The sequence below is a fragment of the Paralichthys olivaceus genome, chromosome 12, assembly GCF_024713975.1.
Source record: "Paralichthys olivaceus isolate ysfri-2021 chromosome 12, ASM2471397v2, whole genome shotgun sequence".
Classification (NCBI taxonomy): Eukaryota; Metazoa; Chordata; class Actinopteri; order Pleuronectiformes; family Paralichthyidae; genus Paralichthys; species Paralichthys olivaceus.
The window spans coordinates 12,397,806-12,425,303 of NC_091104.1; the positions used below are offsets into that span (position 1 = coordinate 12,397,806).

At 43.0% G+C, this 27,498-nt stretch overlaps 1 protein-coding gene across 2 annotated transcripts; it reads left to right on the forward strand.

Moving 5' to 3' along the window:
• The first annotated feature begins 1,818 nt into the window (after nucleotides 1-1,818).
• asap3 (ArfGAP with SH3 domain, ankyrin repeat and PH domain 3) lies at nucleotides 1,819-26,259 on the forward strand. Of its 2 annotated transcripts, none has more exons than XM_020085118.2 (26): nucleotides 1,819-2,218; nucleotides 5,484-5,556; nucleotides 8,432-8,577; nucleotides 9,989-10,063; nucleotides 11,150-11,199; nucleotides 12,080-12,203; nucleotides 13,171-13,256; nucleotides 13,613-13,688; nucleotides 14,657-14,743; nucleotides 15,336-15,445; nucleotides 16,412-16,481; nucleotides 16,578-16,665; nucleotides 16,981-17,029; nucleotides 18,320-18,486; nucleotides 19,108-19,241; nucleotides 19,378-19,469; nucleotides 19,565-19,745; nucleotides 20,917-21,002; nucleotides 21,137-21,252; nucleotides 21,677-21,744; nucleotides 22,513-22,620; nucleotides 23,139-23,352; nucleotides 23,826-24,105; nucleotides 24,246-24,474; nucleotides 24,620-24,751; nucleotides 24,894-26,259. In XM_020085118.2, exons 1-26 carry the CDS (start codon nucleotides 2,093-2,095, stop codon nucleotides 24,966-24,968), a joined length of 3,042 nt encoding a protein of 1,013 aa, XP_019940677.2. In that variant the 5' UTR covers nucleotides 1,819-2,092; the 3' UTR covers nucleotides 24,969-26,259. The 2 variants fall into 2 exon arrangements, with proteins under 2 accessions (XP_019940677.2, XP_069391763.1); XM_069535662.1 differs by having other exon boundaries at nucleotides 1,834-2,218; nucleotides 24,620-24,747.
• The last annotated feature ends 1,239 nt before the right edge of the window (nucleotides 26,260-27,498 follow it).

Genomic DNA, 27,498 nt, shown 5'->3' on the forward strand with positions numbered 1-27,498 from the left:
GAATGTTTTATATTACATGTTGAATATTTGCAATCAGGAGAGGCCTTTGTTTCATCTCCAGGGAACTTTCACTTTGTGCTTTCAGAGGTTCACATTTGAAGCCTTTTCAGTGCGTCTGGAGTTATTTGCTAAGTGTTGCACAATAAGGAGTTTGTCTGTCCTTGTGAACGTAAACACAGCAGCAGTGTGAGCGTGCACACAGTTCTGATACCACATCCATTCTGCTCTATTCACCGAGTGGCAGTAATAAGAAGTTTCAGTGAACAGAAAAAACCCGTTCACCACAAAGTGCAGTTAAATTTTTTGGGCTTAATGTGTTTTAAATGACCTCAAGTTGTCTGAAGAGCTGGGACTAATTCCCCCCTTTATGCAGCTAATGCAGCTTTGGTTTTGTGGTGCATAACCAAAGGGAGCCAGTGTATTTGATGCTGCTTGTGAAACCACCCATCTGCACATCATAGTGTATCATATCGCTGCTCTCCCCTGAGGCTAAGTTCAGTGATACTCTTCTCTTTGCATTGTGACAGGCTTGACAATGTTAGGCATGCAGGAGTTATGTCCTACACGCAACTCTTGCAGGTTATCCCCCCCCACCTCTCTCTGCTTTGACTTTGTCAGATGATTTCTGGAGAAGGTCGGCTGGAGGAGGGACTGACGAAATCCTTGCTGAATGAAAAATTCCTTTTCATGAGATGAAAAGGAAGCAGAAGGAGCCTTGGAGCCTCAGCCAAGCAGAGGCTGCAAAGAGTTTTACACATCTAAACTAATGATACATTCGTTTTAAAGTTGTGGTTCAGTTGTGTTTTGTGCAAATGCTTCAAATCAGACTTTGAATGGGTGTTTTCATCTTTCACAAGTTTTTGCAGAATAAGCCTCAAAGCAGTTCTCCGCCTTGACAACATCAACTCATCCATTGAAATTCCTCTCCTTCAGTTCAGTCTGTGAATGAGGCTCTCTGCATTACCATGGCGACCACACTGCAGATTCTCTGGAGTCTGCATAGAAATGAGAAGTAACAATGAAAGAGAGGAGGGCACACACACACATACACGCATTGTTGTACTTCCATCTTATTCAGGACAGCTTTTGGTATAATGCATTCCCCAGCTCCTCATCCTAACCTTAACCATCGCAACACAATTTCCAGCTCTTATCCGATGCCTAAAAGATTGTTTATGAACCCATTCATTTTTATTTTTCACTTTTTAATACCACAAACCCGACAACAGGGTTCTCTACGTAACAGGAGATCAAATATAGATGAGAGTCGATGAGATAGTGAGGATCGACCACAAAAGTCCTCTCAAAACTATTTCTATTGAACTTTGTATCATTGACGATCTAACAAAACTTAACTTAACTAGGACCAATTCACACTGAACCCTAACCACAATTCACTTCATTCATTCTTACCACTAAACCAGGACCTTAGAAAGTAAGTTTAGGATCATTAGGAGGAGGCTCTGGTCCTGACAAGGTGTCAGTGAAGGTCCTGCAGAAGTAATAACAATGAATACACACACACAGATTTGTGCAGCCATCATTATTAGGACTTTGCTTTGACTTCTATTCATTGTGAAGAGCTTTAACAAAACCTTTTCTCACTAACATTAATCACGACCAATTCATAACTAACCCTAACGTTAACCTGATCACAGTTAACCCAAAGAGGCAACAGAAATCAGTACACACACACACACACACACACACACACACACACACACACACACACACACACACACACACACACACACACACACACACACGCACAAACATTCCCACGTGATGCTGGAGTTTGCTCCCTCCCTCACTGGGCGCACAATAGCGCGCTGATTCACCTCCAAGCCTCCAGATTGGCTGAGCGCTGTCAGAACTCAGGTCTGTTCTTTAGGAAACTTTCCCCCTCAAACACACTTTCCAGACGACACTCACCGAGAGGACCGGACCTCAGCCTCTCTTCAGTCGCGGCTCTGTGCTCCATGGAGGAATAAACTGTCGCTGCTTCTTCAAATGGGGATTTACTGGCGCGCGTAAAACTTTGCCTCACTTTTCTCGCCAGTGACTCTCTGGGACCGTCCTCGCCTAAAAAAACATGCCGGAGCGGATCAGCATTTCCGACTTTGTGGTGCTGACGAACGAGGATCTGTCTTCACCGGGGACCTCAAGCTTCCAGTCGAAGATGAGCGACTGTCGAAGCACAGTGTCCACCGTGGAGGAGGTGAGGGGGGTGCAGGGACATGCTCCTTTTCTGTTGTTTACCTGTAGGGCTGCGATGTATAGATGTGCTCCTCTCCTCTCACCTGTGTCAGCAGGCTTCTCCTAGTACACTGCAGAGGAACCTTTCAGTTCTTTGTCCAACAATATTTCCAGATGAGACACACATGCAATGGTTCACTGCTCCTGCAAAAACCTTATAACAATAATATGCACATAATGCTACTAGACTATTTACAGTGGGACAAGTGCACATACTGGACAGGGCTGGGCAATGTGTCCAAAAATTACTTTTAGATAAAACATTTACGTCAGTCGATATCGATAATTATCAAGATAAATGCCACATCGTGATTTAGTTTAAAGAAATTACACATTTTGCATAGTAATGCATGTCTGTAGTGTTCAAATGTGGTGTTATCTGGACAGTTTCACACCCCACAAGTGTGTTGGGACAATTTAAAATCTGGGAAACAATGGGTGTGTATGTGTGTGTGGTGAGAGCTTCATTTGTAGTCATTCCAAGCATTCAGGCTTGGTTCAGCAGAAAAGTAAAGGTTACTCGAGGTAATATTGCAAACAGAAGGTTTACTTGGGTCTCATGGGAGTCAGACTCATGATGGGACCAACACAGAACACACACAAAACACAGCCAACATCTTTTGACAGAGTAAGATGTTTTTGTGAGTACACACGTTTGGCCAGTCTGTGAAGGCCAGCTTTTTGTTTGAAATTGTACTTTGGCTCAAAACTTGTTTGAGGTCTCTCCATGTGTGTGTATGCTTGTGTTTGTTTGAAATCTGCTCCCTCTAAGCTCGCATATGAGGAAACGGAGGGAGGCTGCACATGAACTCTGCCATAAAACAAATAATCCAAGTGTGCACACAGGGTTTTCCTTCCTTGCATGTCGTCTTGTGACAAATTATTATAGCTCACTGATGTAGTGTAACCTGATATGGAGTTGTCCTGCTCTCAGACAGAGCTCACATTAGTTTGAATCACCAAACCGAGGCTTATTTTTTGCTAAAATTAGATGCTTGTCATGTGGAAAAATGATAGTTTCCTATGCAATGGTTTTAATACCTTCAATGTCCATGCAATGGAGCCTATGAAAGATGAAAGGTCTTCATAAAACTTTCCTGGCTCAAAACTGTGACAAGTGATCAGAGATGGACACAGCAGATTTCAGGGTTTACTCACAGACAGATGTCTGATGTATTTATCTTGGGCTAATGTCCCTTTTTTATGGCTATGACACACTGGAAAAAATAGCCTGAATAGCTGCTGTGGGGAGGGTCATGCTGGAATCTTACACATGTACAGACAGACAGGCGGACGCACACACAGATGCAATAGCCCCTTTATAGATAGATCTGTGGTTATTATGTTTAGGCAGCTCAGCGGGGACAAGCTTGATTAATGCCCAGGGTAATGTGTGGGCATGTGTGTGGGTTATGGCAGCAGCCAGAGAGACAGAGACACCATTTAACTGCACACACACTCAGCTGATTGTTACTTATTACTCCTGATTACAGACGGCGATAAAAGAGGAAAGATGGGGGGGGGGGATAAGGAACGGTTTGATTTCCTACAGCTGTAAGGTTCAGTGTTTAACAGAGCTAAAGTTTTCTCCTATGGGGAAGTGAACATGATGAAATCGAATATTCTCACTTGTCCTGCAGCTGAGTCTGTCACCATGCCTTGTTAATGCAGTAAATAAGGATCAGGTATCAGTTAGTCATGAAATATTACGCTGTGCTGCCTGCAGACGCACTCAGACAGCAGGTGTATGCCGCCCTGTTTACAGTCACAATAACGTGATGTAAAATCACAGTAGGTTCTCAGTATCTCAATGGGTGGAGCCATTGAGGGAAGGGATATGTGTGTAGTTCTTTGATAGTTTGGCTGCTTATAAATATGGCCGACATCACAGCTCCCCAAAAGTGAAGCCGGTGATTGGTCCAGTGGGCGTATCTGCTGGACCTCCTACTTCAGGGGACATGGTCTGCGCGGCTCACGAAGGAGGCGGTCTTCGGGAATATTTTAGCCTCATTTCTGGATAGTGGAAGGAAGTGGAGACATATCGTTCTTCTTTATTTACAGCCTACGATTCGGGAATGATGGATGAATTGTTGGTGTGCCCTTATGTATTTCAAAAAATTTAATAAACACAACCAGTTTTCATTGACCTGCACCAGCTTGTTTCCACTGAATTTACCAAGCGGCGGAAACTACAGCAGCACCAGCTACTCCCATCTCCAGCCTGCACGAAATCACTTTCCTACTCACTGTCTGAAAGCCACATTACACAACACCCACAGCTCCTCTTTAATTAGTGTACTAACACTCAGGGAGTGGACTTGACCAGGAAGGACTGAGGCGTGTAAACAGCCCAGTCTAACAAGGCGGAGTGTCTGTTAAGTCTAGATCAGGCTCATTAAAGCTATTTCTGTTGGCATGTAGGTGGAGTGCAGCGTGTCTTAACTTCACAAAACAACCGGCCTGTGTAGGGAGAACAGAATGCAGTTCAAAACTTGTTGGTATAGAAAAGGTTGATCATCCAAATAGAATGGATCCATTTGCCAATGTGCATCTTGTCTGTATCTTGCGTCACAGTCCTGGATTGACTTTATTTCCTGCAGAAGAACCCTCGTCTGGATTTGATGTGTCATTCAGACAGTTGAAGTTAGCACGGTGACATCATTCCGTGACGGTGCAAGACAGATGATTGTTTTGTGGACAAGTGTTGACTCACCTCTTCATCTCACTCACACAGTGTGAGAAAATCAAGAGTCATTTATCACACGAAACAGACTGTCAGACCTCAAACAGCCAAAGAGCAGAGCTGAGTGTTGAATCTTACTTTCATGAAAGGTTGTCCCCCCTAACCTGCACGTTGGGGAGAGAAGATGGGAGTAGAGATGGATGATAAGATGAGGAAACTGCAACTGACAAAGTTATTCCCTAGAAATCAATGTGTCAAATTAGGCTGTTTGGGCAAATCTATCAATACTATACTGTAGTATTGGATTTACATGATTCTTGCATCAATGTAATCAAGTATCTCGCTAACTCAGTTATTTGGGTCACCAGCTAAAACAACATGAAAACACACAATTGTCATGTAGAAACCTTTATGCTACACATCAATATCACAATATAGACATAAACAGGATTTGATCTATTTTCCCGAAACGTTATCAATTGTTATTCTCGATTTCTTTTTTGTTGTTTTTCACACACCTCTGTGTCTCATTGTTTTATTGCAGTCTCTGGAGATGGACCACACAACTCTGCAGAAGATGAAGAAGATGATCAAAGCTATACACACATCTGGACTCTGTAAGTGTCAAATGACGACAGTCTCGCTCACACGGTACACTACTAGTCTGCAAGCTCTTTTACAGACATATCACTCTTCATCAGTGAGATGTCACATCAGATCAAGATGTCGTGGTGATAAATCCTTTGACATGCAAAACTCAGTAGCTGTTTTTAGACATGCACCGATCTCCTGATTTTTTTTCCTGAAATTTTCCTGAGGGGCTGTGAGTGACTGCACAAATATCCATGTCAGTTGCTGAAGGCATTTTTCAGAACGTTTCCTGTCAGACCCCTAGTAAACTGTCCGGAAAATGTCTGAGTGAGCCCATGTGAGAGCACAGCAGGGAACTTGTTGATGACGTTTCTAACATGTGATGGACACAAAGCTGGAATCGATGAAGATGTCAACTCATATAGACAACGGAATTTGTGAGCTTTGAAAAAAAACCAAACATTCCTCCTTCATGCTCCACGCAGCTGCCACCCCTCGCCTGAATGTTCCCAAAATTGTCTTTTGTTGTCGATATATCTGACCTGCACAATCCCCTGCTGCGTCCTTCACACGTGAGAGACAAACTCCGGAAATGGTCCCAAACATTTTCATTTGTGAAAACAGCTTTAGTTTCATCCATAGCACTTGGAGAACATCCATGTTGGCCTTAAATGATCCATGTTCATTCAGACTTTAGGGACAGTAGTTTCACCACATGGCCAAAAGAAGTGACAGTGTCAGTCGGGCTATCTGCACAGTTTTAGTTTCACCACATATTTCATGTCGCAGGATGTCCTCTTAGATAAAGGTCAGTTTCTATGACAACAGGATGAGCTTCAGTGCAAAGTGGAGCCTCTGATACACTTCACTGTACAAGATGACATCATCAGGCTCATGCGGGCAGTGTTGTTTATGAGGGAGGCCTCTTGTAATGGGACTGGGTTTGTAGGATGATGAGTGATTGTGTTTACATCTATGCAGAGTGTATGCCCTCGTGGTGTACCGGTGTGTATCTGTGTTAAGGTAAATGGTATGTGCGGTTTCGGGCAATGAGTGTGTGTCATGTACATTTGTGCAATCTCTAAGGATTGGACGTGCATAAGATGTGAGTGTTCACCTCAAAAATGCACAGGAGAAAGCGAGAAACTGCGCAACATATCCTGAAGTTGTTTTTCTGAGCTCGCTTTCAAGTCTGCTTCCAATTTCGAGGCTTCAACTCAGGGTTTTTAGTGAGTCAGAGCGGCAGCTGCCCAAGATTAGGCAACCAGATCCCGTCAGCAGCGCAGAGAAGTGCTCCATGATTATTCTGCTTTTCGCTGTTTCTTCCTTTGCATCTAAGTAGAATCATATGGGTTCGCTGCGGTTGTTGAACGTCTTAATCAGTCCTGACGGTAATCATGGATTGATGATCTGACTCAGCATGCATATAAAGACACGTCCCCCGTGCTGCGCTCACGGCCCCTCGCTGTGTCGCGCATGTAAACACACACACACACACACACACACAGCAAGATGTTCTCTTCTTCAATTCTCTGTTCCCATAAACCGCTAAGCACCATTTTTCTCTGCCAAGATGCTGAGGCCTGTGAGTCCCTGTGTGTTCTGCCAGAGGAGTCAAAGAGTTGAGTTGCTCTGCTGGTGTCTGGTAAAGGTCAGCGGTAAACTCATCCTCTGAGCCCCTCTGTGACTCAGCTGTTTGTTGTTTGATAGATGCGCGTGTTGCTTGTTAGTCATGTGATGCTTTACAGATTTTCATTCCTCTAGCCTGATGTATATTTTCGTGAATGCAAAAAGTCTGCAAATAAAACTAAATACAAAGTCTGTGGTAAAGGAAGCTCCCCTCCCGAACAGAAAACATCTTGTCGGTAGTCCGGCTGAATCTTACACATCATTGTGTTGCCATGACGATGACACATATTTGCATAATACATGCTTAGCAGCATGTTTGGCTCTCCTCTTAACAAAGCCAAGTAAAACAGGAGCTGATGCGTTTCAGGCAGAGGCTGAAAAGAGGAGCTGCAGCAGCAATGGACAGCATGAGGAAGGTCATGTGTTTTCTTAACATTAAAGCATGTAAACCATTTAACATAAATTAAAATGATGAACCTCTTGAGTCTCATTAAAGACGACGCAGCCTAAGTTTCTCTGCTCCTATTGATTCAGCCTCCTCCATCCTGCAGTGTCTCATTCTTTGCTTAAATTCAAAATGAGCCACTTAGTATCACTTTGTCTGTCTCTCAGCTACACTCAGTCTATTTTATATTTTTCTTATATGGAAACTGGAGCAGAAACCATTAACCTTTCTGCCTTTTTCTGGTTTTGTATGTTTAGTCTGCTATGGCCACTGATTCCATGTGTTCCTTTACCTCTTTGTTAAATTGTTAGTGTGAAACCACTGGCGAATGATTTCCTTTTCCTAACGCCAGATAAGGTATTTCATACGACTGCAGTGGAGTCACATTTGTTTATAACTGTTCGTCAGGTGGTCATCTTTGTTGATGGAATCTGACGACCTCAGATGCTTAAATTCCGACTTGTTTATTTGATGTTGTCACTTAAGCCTCACGTCCAAATAGCTTTAGGGTAAAACCTCATCTAGCACAATATAAACTGGAGCGGCGCCGGCCAGAGCTCAGATTCTTTTCCATCAGCGTTTTTCCACAGACTGAGGTCATGACACTTGTGAAAATGACCTATAACATTAGACACTGACCTTTAATCCGAAGAAAAGCATGGCTCTCTCTATATGTGTGTCTGTCTCCTGTTCCAGGATGGGTGGAAACCAGGACTAATTTGCCCCACATGTTTGTCTTGTTCAAATACTCTCCCTTCTTCAGACTTTCTGCACATGTCACTTTGCTTTTCTGTTCTCATTATGTGTGCGTGCGTGTTGTTTTTCAGCCCACGTGGAAAACAAAGAGCAGTACATCGAGGTGCTGGAGAACCTGGGGAACAGCCACCTGACCCAGGACAACAACGAAGTCTCCACAGGTTTCCTCAACCTGGCTGTGTTCACCAGAGAGGTCACCGCCCTCTTCAAAAACTTGGTGAGGAAAGGGGAGGGGGAGAAAGAGTGTGAATGGAAAGGGGGATGTTTCTTCAAATAAGCTGTGTTTAACAGAGAGTTCAAGCAAAACCTTGTGAGTGAGAGGTGGAAAATACAGAAAAAATGAAAAGTGGAAAGACAAGCTGCTCTCTCACAGGGGTCCAAATCCCAAAATTACAGAATGAGCTGAAAATGTATGGAGAGAAAAATAAAGTAAATTACCTAATGTGGATTAATGTGAAACAGCAATAGATGGCAGAACCCCAAATCTGTCCCCATAAGACTTTGTCTCATTGTGAATGCATGGGGGGGAAAGGAGTTTTCACCAGCTGCTTGCTTCTTAAGGCTGATGACTGTAAAATATGGGTCAGTCCGCAACCCTCCCACTGATTTCTATGGTAATTCATCCCAGACCTCCATGTGTGAGTGCGTGCACACACACACACACACACACACACACACACACACACACACACACACACACACACACACACACACACACACACACACACACACACACACACACCCATCTGACATAGTCCCTCCCATGTGTCAATCACAGCCTCACAGGGGAGACTGAGCCTTACAGATGTTAAGTTAAGTGGCTCCAAAAAACAAACAAGAGGGTGATATACTGCAAGATCAACCTGAGCGCGTCCCTTAATGCCTCATGTGAGGGATTGCATGCTTGTCCCCCAGTTTGCGTGCACACAGGCGCTCATGCATCGATCCATCCATCTCACGCTGATGCATGTGTTGACTCTGGGAGTTGGTATTTCCCTCTGTCAGAACTCCATGTATTACCTATTAGTTACCTCAGCTCCTGGATGCCAACCAAAACAATCTGCAGGTCTCTGTGTCAATATATCGAGGTCATCTCATGGAGATGTTCAGCTCAGGGAAGAGTTAGGACACTATTTAGTCAAGAGAATGGTTGTAATCCACCAGGAGCCATGGAAGAGCAGGAGGAACATCTACACCCAGACTTGAAGAGTGGTCAGCTGGAGACACGAGGACAAGAGCTGAATACTGAATGTAGCCCTGCTGCATATTCATGGAGGAATAATATAGTTTAAATTATGTTGTGCTGTAACATGCAACCTGTTGAGCTTGTTTGTGTTGTGACCTTATATACAGTCTATGGTTGTGACTCATTCTCACTAGAAACATGATGGAAGTTTAATCTTAAATCGACAAACATTAAATTAAACGAACTTCACCATGTGTGTAGTTTGTTTTCTTTTGATGAGTCACCAGTTCAAAATGACCAAAGCATGTTTCATTCATTCCCAGAAATGTAAGTCTGTAGGGAGATAATGTAAAAGTGTGTGTGTGTGTGCGTGCTCATATTAAAGGATATATAATTGGTCTGTTGTGTATTTTTGACTGTCTTTACTCACTTCCTCTTTTAGGTACAAAACCTCAACAACATAATGGCTTTTCCTTTGGAAAACGTTCTGAAGTCTGAGCTCCGCGACAGCAGACTGGTGAGTCTGAGATGTTGTTAATGATAAATTAAACTGGTGCCGACTGAGCTGATTTTTAATTCCTTGTTTTAACACGGAGAGATGATTCATGATAATCCCATACTTTGCTGTTAATGTGAGAGAATAGGTGCATTTAATAATGGCACCTGTCGTTTAATAAGCTCCATCAAGCTTCACTAGTGCACAAGAGGCCGAGTTATTGCTGTGCCCGAGAATAAGTGTGTTAATTAAAAACTGCTGTAAGAAAATTATATTATATGAAATTATTTTCAAACCCTCCAGGGAATAGAATTATTTTTAAAAATCTCAAAAATTTTAATATACAACAATTCAGATATGATAAGTCACTGATAATCTTTTTTAACCAGGCACTTGTTGATGTGGTATGAGCCAACAAACAGAGCCCCGTGATGAGTGATTTGCAGCCGAGGGAGACGGATATCTGTGTTTATACGTTTTGGCTTTACTGTGCAAAATAAATCAAATATTGGATAATCTGGATTTCCTGTTGGAGCAGATAATGCCCTGTGTCTGTGCTGCAGACGCTGTGTCTACTAAGATGTTACAGTGAATAAGATAAGGCTGTTTATGCAGATTAATGAGTAAGACAGAGCTACACTCCCTGCACTGAACCAGTCGGTCTCGGGCAGCGCTCTTATTTTTTGATTTGCCAATGCAGCCGACAGACGCGTGAGTAATAACAGGCGAATGCTTCTGTAAGTTTCCGTCTGAGTTTTCAAACAGCTGATTCCACAGCTGAAGAATAGACTCACTGCTTGAAGGACGGCACCGCGCTCCTGAAATCCTGTTGGGTCAGATTGACTAGTTAGCTTCATGTGAGTAATTGTTTGTCTGTGGATCAACTGTCTAGATCTACACCTCGGATTATCCCCAGTAATTCCACTCAGTCAAATATTGCCTCACCTCTGCGTGTACCGGGGGCATAATTTACAGGGGGAAGGAGGGATAAAAACCGCCCTTTCTGTTTCACACTGTTTTATTGATCATTTCAACACCATTCTATGGCTATAGGAACATATACAGTGAAATATACAGTGACAGCACTCTTTTTCTCCTCTTCTGCAGGAGCTCAAGAAACAGATGGAGAAGAGCTGGAAGGAGTACGACATAAAGATGTAATTACCTTTACTCGTTGGCTGCGGACAGTGTCTGATTACAGTCTCATTCTTCATCTTCAAGCCTCTTCGCTTTCACGAGAGAAGAGAAACTGAAGCCCGACGTAGATCTCATTTCCTGAGGAGAATCATGTCACACTTTTACATCTGTAGTTCTTTCTAGTTGCGGGTTATAGAGGTTAATGCAACAGCAGTAGTAAATGTGATAAAACAATTCATTCCACCCATAGTCATTCTCCATTACATTTTTCTATGATGGTTTAAATTGTTTTATAATGTTGTTAAGAGGTTTTACATCTCCATAATCCTCTTTCATCCATTTCCCAATATCTCTCTCACTGGCTGCTTTTAGAAATGCACTGAAGTCCGTACATTTTCCAGAGGTGCTGTATGGGAGAACGAAATGTCAGAGTCAGTGGCTCCAGACATTTTCTGGAACTTTTCCTCCCGGGTAAAATGTCCAGAAAATGTCAATTAGAAAAAACAAGATTCAAGAGCTGTCAATGTGCCGCAAATTTCCACGGCTCCATTTATACGTCGCATCCAGCCTCCTACATGCACTACATGTGCACCCCCCCGCCTGAATGTTCCAGACATCTTCCTGTTGTGAACATATATGTCCCGGATAATCTGTGTTATTCACATATGAAAGAGAAACTCCTAAAAATATCCAGACCCAGTTTTTGGTAGATCATGTCTGAAAACGGCTCATAAGGAAAGCAGCTCAGTTTGTGAAGGAAATAAGCAACATAAAATGTTCAAGTAGTTAATCATTACAGAGAGAGAATTGATTTAACTGTCCATTAAGAACTGGGACTCACACTGTGGTTATAAATGATACAGGGATAACATTCTTTCCTGCTTTCCCTCACACTAACAGAGGGAAGTTGGAGAAGGAGCGGAGGGAGAAGACCAGGCAGCTGGGGCTGATCAGGACAGAGGGATCAGACGGCGGGGAAGACATGGAGAGAGAGAGGAGGTCCTTTCAGCTGCAAATGTGTGAGGTGGGGGGATGCGTGCCAGTCAAAACACCAGACACAGACACCTTTCACATACCTGAGGCGGGCTTGATTTAGCACACACGGGTGGTCTGCCTCATGGATTCCATATTCCATGCATGGTCAACTGGATGGCCGGGGTTGATCCCTTGTCTGTGCCTCTTCAGTAAGAAAATATGCTTCAGAAAGTCAAACAACAGCTTTAGTTGGTGGAGTTGCAGTAGAGCCGCGTCATAAACATTAGAGGCTGCAGCTCAAAGGCAGATTAAACAGCTTTATGGCCCACACCTGAAAGCCAAATTGGGGGGAATTATTGTGAAATGTACCGATGGTGCTTTTACTTACAGGTGGTGTGGTCCCAGCTTCTAGTGCACATGTAGCAGGAGAAAACCCTGAGAGAAAAAAAGGTCTAAATCTGACTGAGACCAGCTGTTGAGACAAAGAGGAGAAGCAGGGAAAATGGAATTTCCACTTGTTGCAGCCTCTCCACCGCCCTCCGTCTCTCTGTCTGTTCTTCTTCCCCCTCCATACAGACAAAGAGTCTTAAAAACCCTGTAGTTTAATGTTTATGCCCTTTAAAACATTAATGTGAACCAAGAATAGTCTGATAATATATGTAATAAAGCCTAAACTAAAATAGTGTTTTTAACTAAGACTCTTTTATTCAGTTTCTTACAAGGTTCAGTGACCGCCTGTGGTGTTGAGATAAAGTGTGTAGACAATGTGGAGGAGTGTCCTAGAAAAACAAGCTGACACAAACTTTGAAAATGTGTATTTCAGACCATTCTTTGTTGACCTTGACCTTTCATAGATTCATTACAAAAGGTATATCATCTGGAGACACTGACACAGACGGTGAAAATCTAGGATGAGCCTTAAATGATGTGCACATTTTCATATTCAGACGTCATGTTTCTTAGGACTTGTTCTGTTTCTGGAGCTGTTTTTTCACTCTCTGTGTTTCTGCTTCTAGTATCTTCTGAAGATCCAGGAGCTGAAGGTGCGTCAGGGACCTGATCTGCTCCAGAGCCTCGTCAAATATTTCCAGGCGCAGCTCAGGTTTGTCTCTGCGCTGCTCCGCCTTTTTGGGGCTTGTCCATTTTGTTTCTAGGTGTTAAATAAGAACACAATTATTTTGTTCTCCTTTGAACTAAAAAGCAGTTGGATTTGATTTCTGCCCCAGGGTGCAGTGAGGGATTTTGAAAAGCAGCTGAGGTTCTTTGGTTTTTCTCTTCCTTCTGCAAGCTATTATTACTGGTGTTAACCATTTACCCATTTGAATCATACCCAAGGTTTTATGTGGGAACGGAGTTGCTTATACAGGTTTAGCATGTGATGTTTTGGTTGGTAGGAACTGGGATGTTTGGACTTTGGTACCATCATGACTCAGCATTCGCTCTTTTTTCTGATCTCAGTTTTTTTCAGGACGGGCTGAAAGCTGCCGAGAATCTCACTCCCTTTATCGAGAAGCTCGCCGCCTCTGTGCACACGGTAATCACAGAAACTGCAGCTGGTTTGTCTAAACCTGCATCACATCACTCTGTTTATAGGGGTTAAAAAAAGCATTTTGATGTTATCATACCCTGATACCACCCACACACATTTGTCATCCATTGCTCAGTGACAACATCAGGCAAAACTGTGTCCAAGGAGACACTTGCAGTAAAGCTCCGGCTGTAAATCACTTGGTGTTTTAGTACCTCCTGCAGTACTATTTCATTCATTCCCAACGACCAAAACTGCCCTCTGAAACTTTCCCCCCGGCTGAACCCACAGGCAGGAGATTGTTATTGGCGTTGATTCCCAGAATCGCTTCCCCTCATTTCCACAGATGAAACCGAAAGCATCCCTCATTTTCATTCTTTCCCCCGCTGCACACCTTTTTCTCCAACCACTCCGACTTGTTTCCAGGCTGCACAACGTTTGCCTTCTTCTCCCTTTTTTTTCTTCGGAGCACTGGAAACAGACTCTTAACTGTGGTGCTGGAACGTTAGAGGTTTTTCTGGTTCTTCAGGGGCAGAACGCGGATCCGCTCAGACATGCCAGACCTCAGCCTGGGTGTTCAGATTGAATCTGCGTTCTGGTTCCCAAGAAATGCTTTTATATTTTATTCAAATGAAGTTGTGCTGAATCTAAGACTATTCACTCTGCTTATTGAAATAAAAACACAACTTCTTGGGATGCACACACCCCAGAACCAAGCTCTGTTCTGTGTTATTCAAACCAACACAAAAAAGCTCTGATGTGTTGTTATTCCACACCCAACTCTGGGAACAAATCACAACAAAAACATTGCAAATGAGCTGAGAGAAAACAGACATCAGCTGTTCTTCCAAATAGTTCCATTTTATAATGTCCCTTGAATAAACTGACTGTCATGGTGTGTGTGTGTGTGTGTGTGTGTGTGTGTGTGTGTGTGTGTGTGTGTGTGTGTGTGTGTGTGTGTGTGTGTATTGTAGGTGCGTCTGGAACAGGACGAGGAAGTAAAACAACTGACTCAGTTGAGGGATTCTCTCAGATTACTTCTTCAAGTGGAGGGGAAAGAGGTAAACATCCTCATAATGTATCATTCTCATTACATGTAACCAAAAGTACCTTGAGCTGACTTTTCTACATCTGCACTCTAAAGCTGTTTTCAGATATGAACTCTCCAGACTTTGCTTGTCACATGTAAACAAAGCAGCAGGAGATTTTGTCGGTCAGACACGTTCACAACCGGAAAATCTCCAGGAGATTCAGGCGAGGGGCGTTGTTTGTTTGAATTCCACTGCGGAAATCACATAGCACATCAACACCAGCATCAGTTGTTATCGCCAAAAGCTTCTGAATCTTATCATCTTCATCTGCATCCTCTACGTGTATGGCTCCTCTTTTTCATCCTGAGATATTTGTGTTATTTTGCGTCTATCGCATGTTAGAAACTCCATCACTCACGTGCTGTAAATTCTTCTGAACTCTCACATGAAAATTTTCAGGAAAATATCTGGATTTCAGTGCATGTCTGAAAGCAGCTTGTGCTCTAAAACGCAGCATATCGTTTACTTGGTGTTTGATACGAGCTGATCACTCACGTTTCATATCGTTTTACATTTCACAAAGCGTTTGAAGTTAATTCCTGAATCCCTGTTTGTGTCGCAGGAATACCTGAACAGGAAGAACTCGGGCAATGGGTACAGCATCCACCAACCACAGGGCAACAAAACGTATGGGACGGAGAAATCGGGTTTTCTACTCAAGAAGAGTGATGGGTGTGTAAAAATATTTGCTTCTGCCTGCATCTCTGATTAGCTTTTAGGTTACAAGCATTGTGTTGTATATAATACAATTATTAAATGCCAAAAACTCTTAAAAGCTTCTACAGAACCTGAGCTTTTTTAACTGTTCATCCATCCATCATCTATTCCACTTATCCCAGCTGACATTGGGTGAGAGATGGGGTAGATGGGGTACGCCCTGCACAAACAGCAACAAACAACCACTCTCATTCACACCTATGAGCGAATTTAGAATCTAACCCCAATCTGCATGTCTTTGGACTGTGGGAGGAAGTCGGAGTAGCTGGAGAAAACTAGCGCAGACACAGGGAGAACATGCAGAAAGACCCCTGTCAGGTTTTTTTGTGGTTCAAATTACATTAAAGTAAATTTTTAAAGTGAAAAACACAGCTTATTAAAACTGTTGACTGCAGCCGCCATTACAGCTGAGGGGCAAGAAGTCGACAAATAAAGCACTGAGAGAGAAAGACAGGGAGAACTCAAACTCTGTAGACCCCAGCTGGTCTTCATTATCGTGAGATGAAGATTCAGGCAGGGGCCCCTCATGTGGAACTTCTTGGCAGACTAGCTCAGTGAGCAGATCCAACTTTTGAGTCATGCACACACACACACACACACACACACACACACACACACAGATCTAGATTGCTATGATAAGGAGAGGGGATGTGGTTCAGTAGGGCGAATGTGAGACGGGAGTAAACTTTCCTCAGGCCACCGACACAAAACGGAAGGTTCTCAGCCATTTTGCCTGATTCAATCAAGATAATGAAGATTGAAACACTGTGAACAAGAGTAAGCTGAGCGAGCACAGTGTGTTCAATCAACTTTATTCACACTGAGGGTTCATGTTGATGACCTGCACTGAGCCTCCACACATGAAATCAAATGGCATCATGTGCACAAAGAGTGATTGTGCCTTCTGTGTTGAACCTACAGGATCAGGAAGGTGTGGCAGAAAAGAAAGTGCGGAGTCAAATTTGGCTGCCTGACAATTTCCCACAGTACGGTGAGGACACACGGCAAACATCTGTCACATGAATTCTGTCCAATTTCTTTTTCAACGCACACTAACATAAGTGTTTGTGTGTTTGAATGCCATCAGATCAATCGACCTCCTGCCAAGCTGAACCTACTGACCTGTCAGGTGCGGCCGAACCCAGAGGACAGGAGGACCTTTGACCTGGTCACTCGTAGGTTCATTCCTAAGTTTTGACCTTTACACTTTACCCTCGACATATTATCATTGCAGTCGTCTGTTGTGCAGCTGTGTGAAAGTATTTCTATTCGCTCCCCCACGATGGAAATTGAGAACAGAACACATTTTACTTGGGGTAGAAGCCAGAGATTCTTTATGGTGAAGGTACACAGTTGTGACGTGAAACAGTTGAGGCTTGTTTTATGTCAATTCTGGAAATGCAGACTTAGTTTCCACATTTTAAACCCCCACACTTTAATATTTCAAGATCAAGTGACTATATCTAATTCTCATTTCTCCTTCTCTGCAGATAATAGGACGTATCATTTCCAGGCAGAAGACGAGCAGGAGTGTTTAATGTAAGCATTGGAACTACTGTCGGCTGCATGTTTTATCATCAACTGCAGCTTAATCTATCTGACTTTCTGCCAGGATGATAAAAACTTTATGGATGAAAGTGCTACATACAACTATACAATGCAACAACAGAGCAGAACACCAAGTTAGAGATCTCACATGTTACCATGAGAAGTGTATTGTGCCAGGACAAATTAGATTAAGGTGGGTCCGCCACAGTCTAGATAATTAATGTTGCTGCTGTTTCATGGCAGGAAAAGGGCAATAACCTTGGCAGACATATGCACTCTCATGCCCCTTGTCCATTGTTTAAATAAACCAGCTAACACCTGCTAACATCTGGCTTCTGTTGGCAATGTGAATGCATACGATCAGCATTCACTCCCAGGTCAAATGACTCTACAGTAGACACAGGTTTTTATCGGCTCTGGCTCCAATCAGCAGTGATGGAAACATGACACCTGGTTGAAAGCTGTGACCGTGAGGTCAAAGGGATTCGGTTGTCGAGACGTCGATCATGACGCACCGGAGGAAAAACAGAGAGGCAAACTCCTGTGCTGGCAATAGACCGAGGTTATCCGATAATTAAATCAGAGTTAATCAGCGGTATCAGAGTGCCCTTCTACTTCACTGAGTACGTTTGGTCATATCAAACACATTTATTTGAGCTTAGGTCAGTAATGGAAAGATGACTCCCCTTCAAAGAGAGTAGTACAAAGGTAGGAGGTAAATAGAAAAGACAAAGGTTGTTTAGTGAGGTGGTGTAAAGCGGTCTGATCCTGAAGGAGGTGAAGGAACAAGCAGATTAACGACAAAAAGGGAGAGAGACTAAAGAAAAGCTGCACTCCAGGAGACCCCAGCCCAGCTGCTGTGGGGTGGGACTTCTCTTCCAGCCACAGACAGCAAGCGAGTGAACTCAGTGTGTTATTTTGTGTTGTGGTGTTGGATGTGGTTGCGTGTGGGGGTTTTCTATCCCCTGCCCTGCCCTTGTGTGTGGGCCTCCTGGCAGATTCTTTTGATGTGATGTGCTGTGTGAGGGGGGAATGGAAGAGGTTTGGAGGGAAAAGTACCAAAGCTTCACATATGAAAGAAATGAGGCTCGGTTTGAGTCTGGGTTGTAAAGAACACTCGAAAGCCGAGAAAGCGAGAGTGATGGTGACAAAAAAACACACACGCAACATTGTGTAATGCTTTCAATCTTCAGGAGATGAGAGTGAAATCATCAGTTTTCTAATTTCCCTTGATGCAGCAACATCTGTGAACACTGTTTTCTGTGTGTGTCTGTACTGAAGCTGGGTGTCAGTGCTGCAGAACAGTAAGGAGGAGGCCCTGAACACAGCGCTCGGAGGAGACCAGCTCCACCTCCAGGACAGCGGGCTGCAGGAACTGTCCCGAGCCATCATCGCTGAGCTGCGACACATGCCTGGCAATGAGGCCTGTGCTGACTGCGGAGCTCCAGGTCAGTCCACTCTCTGCTGTTGAAGATATTTGCAGAATTTAATGTGGAAATGTTTGTTTATAAGCTGCTTTCAGACATTCACTCAAGTCTAGACATTCTCTGAAATTTTCTAGTGGGGCTGTATGTGAGAAAGCAAATGTCCAAATCAGTTGCTCTTGGCATTCTCTGGAACTTTCCTGCATGTCCCAGTAAAATGTCTGATTGAGCCCATGTGAAAATACAGAAGGAAAATTCAAGGCGTGTTGATGACAGTTCCAACAAATAAAAAAATATAAATCCAAATATATCGCAGGATGAAGAAGACATGTCATACACGTAGAAGACAACGAGATTCAAGAGATTTTGCCGATAAGGACCGATGCAGGTGTCGATTAGCTGTAAATCGATTTACAAAGCAGAATTTATATATCATGTTCTCCCTTCTGCATGATGCAACTCTCTTCTGGAAGTACCGGACATTTTCCTGTTGTGAACACATTTCCCCCAGACAATGTGCTGCTGTGTTGCTCATATGTGACCAAATTTCAAGACAATTTCCGAACTCATGTCTGAAAATAACCAACAATTCCAGCTGTGTTTTTTCAGAGAGTTCCTAACGGTCTGCTCTTTTGTGAATCTTAGATCCAACATGGCTGTCCACGAATCTGGGCATCCTGACCTGTATAGAGTGCTCCGGGATCCACAGAGAGCTGGGTGTCCACTACTCCAGGATCCAGTCTCTCACTCTGGACCTGCTGAGCACCTCGGAGCTCCTGGTACTAACTGCACACATGGAAACACACACACAACCCTGATGGATTCTCTGTCGTCAGGATTTCCTAATTACCCACATTATGTAACGATCTGCATGTCATTGAAATGTCTTTGTGGCTGCGTTATGCTTCTCTCCAGTTGGCCGTCAGTATTGGCAACACCAGATTCAATGACATCATGGAGGCGGGGCTTCCAAACGACTCTGTTAAACCGCTGCCACAGAGTGACATGTGAGTCCCTGATTTCATTTAAAACAAAAATCTTGATTCCTCACAAGGCACGTGCTGTTTTAAATTTTTCATGGATTTGTTTATTAAACAACCAGGAACGCCAGAAAGGAGTACATTGTGTCGAAATACGCCGAACGGCGGTACGTCCTGCGCAGAGAAGAAGCAGACCCCAGCCGGCTGCATGACGCCGTGAAGAGTCGTGACCTCACTTCTCTTCTTCAGCTCTACGCCGAGGGAGCGGACCTGGCAAAGCCACTCACGCTGCCTGACGGACAGGTTAGGATCATTCACACTCCCACATTCCCACATTATTGAGCACGTGGCATTTCTTCCTAAAATGCATCCTAATCAGGGAGGGAGTGCGCGTCATGAACTTAAATTGAAACTTTATCATTCTCACATATGTCGTGCATTTAGGGTGATTGAAAGCAACGTCCTGACGGGGCGGCCCGCCCTGCTCGCTTAAAGCAACACACACACTTATGAGATGCTTTACAAAACTTGCCTGACGCTGAAGAAGTGTGACTAAAAATAGAAATCCCCACAGTGTTAAACAATGACGTGTGTAGGTGGTGTGTGGATAGTTACAGTATGTGAAGCATGTGTTAATTGTCCTCTTGTTTGCATGGTTCATGTGGGTGGGTAGTCTGAGGCCATTCCATTTCTTTTGGCCTCTAATTCAGTCTTTTCCTCCCTTTTCCTCTTATCTTCTGCTGTGTCTCTCCAACCCCCTTGTTTTCTTCTTTAATTACATTTTACCCTCTTGTCACATACTTCCTGTTCGACGTAAGTGTGTTACACCCCCGTCATCTGTGTGTGTGAGTGTGTGTTTTTGTGTTCATGTTTGTTTATTTTGGTTGGTCCTCATTTATTGTTTCAGCTTTTAGGTCAAAGCTCATGTCCCAAGTGAGACAAGCTCATTGAATTACACATGCACTCCTGTGTCTTTCTTGTGAGCGTACTTTTTCACGTCACATTTTAAATACAGTCCACTAAATTTGTTTGATTGTTTAATAGAGATCCATGAATTATTCCATGGAAAAATGGTCTTAATGTTGAAAAATGCCCTATGTCGCAACGTTAAAGAAAGAGATAAATAATTCCTGGATTGGCATCAGAGTTTACTGAGTTGTTCTTTAACCCATAATGATTCCTTTCTCCAAGTTATGTGGAAATCTGTTCATTTGTTTTTGTGTGAACAAAATCAACAAACAAACGACAGGGGTGAGATAAATAGTAGTAGATTGTTGTTACAGCGTCAAACTGGGACATAAGTGTCTGCTGAGTATTCTGCTGAGTTATGCCAGTATGTCGGTAGACCTGATCATCAGTAATGTGATGCAAATGACTGATAGTGCCCTTGACAAAAAAAATGCAGTGCAGATGGAAAATCTCTTGAGGATCAACAACGTGATCTTATTTGTTTCTCTTCTTCTTCCTGTTGAAGGGGATCAAAGAGACGGCCCTTCATCTCGCTGTGCGTCTGGAGGAAAGAAGCTCTCTGTCGCTGGTGGATTTCCTTTGTCAGAACAGGTCAGACACTGATGAACATTCAAGTATGATTTGTTTTGTCCTTAGAATAAAGAGGATTACGTTTTATTAGACTCACTAAGAAAAGCTGGTGATGTACTGCAGCATCTGTACTGAACTGTATGTTCATTTTGCAGCAACTGTCTGGAGAAGAGAACAGCAGAAGGAAACACGGCTCTGCATTACAGCGTCCTGCAACACAAGCCTGAGTCTCTCAAGTTACTGCTCAAAGCAAAGGCAGCTCTACACACAGGTACATTATACTGTCCATTTAAATCTTTCTTTTTGTTTTGAATAAAGAAGCCTGTGCACTCACAAACTGTTTCACTTCAGTAACTACAATCTTTTATACACATACAGTTTATTTAGATTAATGTATTTGTTTTTTGTATATAATGTACAAAAAATATATGTAATAATAAATACAATAGAAATGATAAAAATAAGGCTATATATATATTTATACTTATTTACAAACTCATACACTTATATATCAGAAATCCAACATTTTTCATTGTTATTTATAGAAAAAAGAGAGGAAGATAAACTAAGGAACTATTGTTTATATTTGATTTCCGGTTGATTATTTGTGTTAGTGTTGTCCTCTCTGTAATGACAATAAAAGAATCAATCAATTTATCAAATACTATAACAATTTCTTTTTTTAACATCTGTAGTGAATTCAGCGGGAGAGACGGCCCTCGATATCGCTCGGAGGCTGCAGCACCTACAATGTATCGACCTGGTGAGAACTTTTTTTCTTTTAATTGCAATTATAACACATATTTTCAAAGAACACACACAATCTAACAGAGAAATCAAGCTGCATGATTAAAATACCAACCACAAAGTCAACTCCAGAAACAAACCAAGACAACCTCTACAGCTCGAAACACAACCTCAAAATAACTCCCCGTGCAGCACAGCTCAGGACTCAGGTCTCACTCCCAGGACGAGGAATCTTATCCTCATCTGGTCCCACTGTGCATCATTCATAAACTGGTTTTATTTTCTTACCGGCCATCTGCCCTGCTGACTCAGACCTGCTTTGTGTAATATCCTGTTTGACTGTGCACATCCTTGTCTCGCAGGCCTTCTGTTAAAAAATCAAAAAAAGGTTATGCCAGGAAAGTGCCTCCATTTTGCTCATTGGCCGTGTTGAGTTCAAGATCTGGAGCCAGGAGAGTTTTATTTGTTATTTCATTTAACCCTCTCAGCTCCTAGCTCCTCTATTAAGATGTTTCCATCAACTGATTTCCCTGAAATTGTATTTATGTCATTTATACTCTTACTTATTCTTTTATAATAATCTCAAAACCTCTGAGTGCCTGTACAGAAGTGTTAAAATATTTGTCCTCCTGTACGTTTCTACAGCCAAGAAAATGAAACTAAACCCGAAAAGAGAAGAAATATAAATTCTGTGGATTGAGGCAAACACACAGTACGCTGCATCTTTTCTGTTTTCCGGGATTCCTGCATCAGTATTCAGAGTGTTTGTGATTGTGTGTTTTAGTTGGAGCTGGCCCAGAGTGGGAAGTTCAACTCTCAGATCCATGTGGAGTTCATGTGGGAGACTCAGTCTCAGGAACTGTATGACAGTGAGGATGACCTGGATGAGAGGGTAAACAACACAAGCACATACACACAAACTCACAAACTCACACACACACACACACACACACACACACACCTGGCTGGACTCATTACTGACTCTATCCCTCTGCCAAAAAGCTTTTACAAAGAATGGAGAAAAACATTACTGGGGTTTTCCACCACACTCATGTGGAAAGGATAAAAAATTATCTTTGGGTGTAACGATTCTCTTAAACAAGTTTGGTTCAGAACTTGATTTTTAAGCCACAGTTTAGTTCATATCTAAACTAAATCTTGGTGATTTTGAGGCTGTGGGGTCAAAAATCTCAGGGTAATTATCCATCTTGTGCCAATTAAAGCATTAGTTTGATTGGAACAACAAGGAGTAATAGTGTAATGTGAAATATACAGCTTAGATGAAACGTCTTTACATGTGTTAGTTTCTATTGCCAAAGTAAAATTCATTTGTTTTCTTGCGGCTGTGTCGGCAGGTTCCGGTGTCATAGTTATGCACATAATTTAACCCTCCATTCCTTTTTCCTCCAGGTGAGCCCATTGCCCAAAAATCGATCTCCGCTGACTTCAAATGGAGGCAGTGGAACCTCCTTTTCCCGCTGGAGTCTGGCTAGCACGAGTACAGGCAGCAGGCCTTGTCAGACTTACGAGAATCTAGACTTTCTGTACAAAAATCCACCTGCCAACAGTGCCCCCTCTGGAGCATCAGGGCCCCCACCGCTGCCAGCGAAATCCATCCAGAGAGGTGAGCTACTGTCTTGATGTAAATACTTCTGTTAAGACTTTACACTTCATAGTTATTCATCAAGAATGATGAATGCTGGAACACTCATTTTGTTAAATAGCTGTATATCAGTGTAGATCACCACCAGCAAGTCAATGCTGTTTTCCAAATGAAGCCACACAACAGCTGTTGTGTACAGTTTAGTGACTCTGCTGTGGCCTGTAATAAAATCGCACAAGGAAAGCTGACAAAAATGCACCGTCGCTGCCAGTAGTGCTTGGCTTGTTTCACTGGATGGATGAAGTTGGTTTCAATTACATTTTCAAAAAACGTGTGTCTTTATTAGTTGAAATAAGAGATTTAAAATTTCATTTTAGATCTTGGCCACTCATTTTTGAATCAGTGAATAACTCAATTAATTATTTCATGTTGCTTTTACAAACAGATCCAAAGCACAGTGTGGCCTTGTTTGACTTTTGTATTTCCCTCCGCAGGACGCTCAGACCCCCAGATTTCGGTCACAACACAGGAAGGGAACGGCATCCCCAGACGTCGCTCTAACCCGGTGTCCAACTCGTCAAGTCCCCAGACGCAGGCGAGACACAGCGCTACTTCACCCAACACAGACAATCAAGGCCAAGGTGGGAGACCCGCTAAGTCTGGAGGTTTGCTGAGGGGGCAGAGGCAGACGTGGGAGGGCCAACCTGGTGCCGGCTCTGGGTCTCAGAGCAGTGTTGCGTCGACGTCCTCTCAGAACCACATAGGGCCTGTCAGGTAAGACGGCAACTGGTTTACACATTTCTTTTGACCCACTTTTATAAACTTGTTATTGTCAGGTGTAAAGAGGGACACAGGAAGCATCCACTTCAAGCTAACACTTTGTCTAAATGTTGTAATATCTGATGATTCTCCAGCTCAGAGAAGACCACGTCTTATCGACGGACCAGCAGTGGAGGAGGCAACCAGGGGAAATGTGGCGTGTTGTCTCCAAGCTGCGTGGGCAGCCAGGAGGAGCTGTACTGCAGTTTAGTGGGCCTCACCCCGGCTCCTGCTCCAGCCCCTTCATCATCCTCATCATCCTCATCATCCTCATCATCATCACCAACTGTGACCTGTGCCCCTCGATCCCGCAGGAACGCTATGGTAACAGCCACACACACAGAAACCTCTAGCTCCATGTCGCAGTCTTCAATTTCCTCTCTCTGGAGAACCAGAAAAGGCCTGTGAGATTTCTCAGTCAATATAAATGTGGTGGTGGGACACTGAGAAATGTCCATGTCTCCTGCAGGTCTCAGGCAGCCGGCCACATCATAAGCGTGTCAAGGCTTTAGTGGACTGTCGAGCAGTCAGCTCCGAGCAGCTCGCCTTTTTCAAAGATGAGATCATTGTGGTCACGGCCACCAATGACCCCCACTGGTGGGTAAGTGCAACTGCAACTTTTTCAGTCCGTCAGTTTTAGCTGTGAATTGAAGGATTTCACTTGAACTTGTAAAGTGAAATATCTACTGTATATTATGGATTTTCAATCAGATCAAAAATGTGTTTTTTCCTTATTCTAACAGGTCGGTCACATAGAGGGGGAACCATCCAGGACCGGGACCTTTCCTGTCAATTACGTACACAAACTGACAGACTGAGGGACGTGGAAGCATAAAAAACATTGTATAGTAACATACTCGAAGAACTGAACCAGAATAGGATGCTCGCCAGAACCTAATCATCACACAGCGGATTTAATCCACAGGAGAGGACAGTGTTATTCTCCTGGATCCAACTCCAACGAAGGGACACCTGAGGATTTAAAGGACTGTTTAAGGGATTATACATTTTAACATGTTCTCATTCTGGAAACTAAAAAGGGAACATCAGGGTTTTACAGCCCCATTAAGCCTTTTATTCCAAATACTTGCAGAAGTGCTTTTCCCGCTGTTGGTCTGTGTGTTTCTACACCTCTGAACCATGAACCACTACTAGTAGGTACAGAATAATTTGTGGCTGGGAAACTGCTTTAATGTCCATTTAACCTTTAATTACACAGTATACTGCAAATGTTTTAAGTTGTCTAGGATCGGTACCTAAAGGCAAAACTTAATTATAGGGCAAACCCCTTTAAGGCACTTTAAATCCATGGAGAATAAATCTTCTGAAGAGCTGCCAGAGCTGTAAGTGTGCCCCAAGTCAGCCGCTGAACATGGATAAAGCTGCTCTTTTGTTTTGAGCGGTAACTTGTCTCGTCCTCTAGATCACAGGCTACTGAGCACTTGGACATGCGGTTCAGACCTGCCCAGTGTCTGTTGCATCCTGCCTGCCTCGAGACTCTAAAAGTGGCCTCGCCAGCCAGTCTCCAAACAGAACGCCAGCCGTCTGGGCAGCCTGGAGGAGAGATCTGAAACATTAGCTCAGCCATCTTGACTGGGCACGGCTCGCAGCCTGCATGCAGAGGAGGAGGATCCAGTTTCTTCTGGCTCCAGCCATCTGTCTCTCTGAAGGACCTGGGATAACGTTGGTGTGTTAGGGGGGAAAGGGAAAAAGAAAAGACTCTGTGCTCTACCAGGAAATGGCACTTAAAGAGGGCTTGTTAGTAACAGCATGTCCACTGAACACACAGTTACTTACTGTAGGCATGCGGGGATCACACCAGCCACACACAAGCTCACTTGCACTTACTGCACACGCACACATTAGTGTCGTTAGGTAGTAGAGACCTTAAGGGAAGAAAGAAAAGGAGACGTGTAACTGCTCCACTTTTTTAAAACCAGTGACAAATATCCACATGTAACATTTCACTGCAGATCTACACAATGTGTTTGTACATATTTGTCTAAAATGTTAACTGACGTGTACAGTGTATAGCACATGGTTTCTAAAATGTTGTGCCTCATAAACAGTTGTATCATTACAGTGTTACTTCATGTCGACGTCTCCTAACTTGATGCTGTGTGTCTTCTGTTGTATTTGTCAGAGGGAGATAAGAAGAAGGTAAAGGGCACAGTTGCATAACCGGTGTTTAGAAAGGTTCCTGTCCATCTTGTTTTAAAACAAACATTGACAGGGATGAGTAAAGGTGGGCAGACGCTCACTTCCTCTCTAGTCATTCCTGGGAACAAGTCTTATGGCTCGTCATGTTTTCTGTTGACGTCGTCTTGTCACAGTATTGATGACGAGGCAAACAATGAGACAGACCTGTCAGCTGACTGCATTAGACTACTACTAAAACAAACAATGGCAAGCTAAATCACACATACTGTTCCTCGCAGAGGCCCATACACACTCCCTTTATAAAACCACATTTACATTCACTAGATCCCTGTTTTTATTTGAATCTGCAACAAATTGCACACACTCATAAATATAAGTTTGCTTAATTCAATAACCTCTGCTTGTAAAACACACTTTCTCATAAAAATGCACGCTTAGATATAACTTCTACCTTAATAGAACACAATTGAGATGATTAGGTTTCATCCAGTACCACTATAGATTGCATATAAAGATGGACAAAAATAAAGTTTCCAGTTTCAATGACAATTAATCCTGGTTTTATAGCATCAAATAACTAACTAGAAGATGTTTTCCATCAAGATCCATGAATTGTTCCCTGAGAAATCAACGAGAATGTTGCAAAACACCCTCATCTCATGATGTTCAAGTAAAAAAAAAAAAGAAAAAGATCTTTTATCCGCTGCCTGATCTGGATCTGCAGCTAAATTAAATAGGATCTTGCCTGAGGCACATCCTTCCATCAGCTTTCATTAAAATCTCTTGAGTTGTTTTAGTATAATCCTGCTGGGGTGAAAACATTATTAGCCGATTTCAGTGAGTATATTTCAAGCATGTCTGATAAAGTCGGTCTTCAGTAGCGTGGACTAGTCGTGAGCTCAGTGGACTAATGTAGTGCGGTTGGATAAAAGCCAGGAAGCTAATGCAGACCAAAGGTACAGAGCTCTTAATGCTCAGTACAACCACACATTGTTTAAATTATTTAGTTAGTGTGGGAAAGTGTACCACTTCCTATGCGAGGGGTTTATGGCCATCACTTCCTCTGTTCCTGTACCTACTATCTCACAATATGTTGAGAATCACTCATGGTGTATTGTACAGTTTTTGTTGCCAATCTAATGAATTGAACTTAAGCATCTAATACCTGGAAACCATAGACTCAAACTA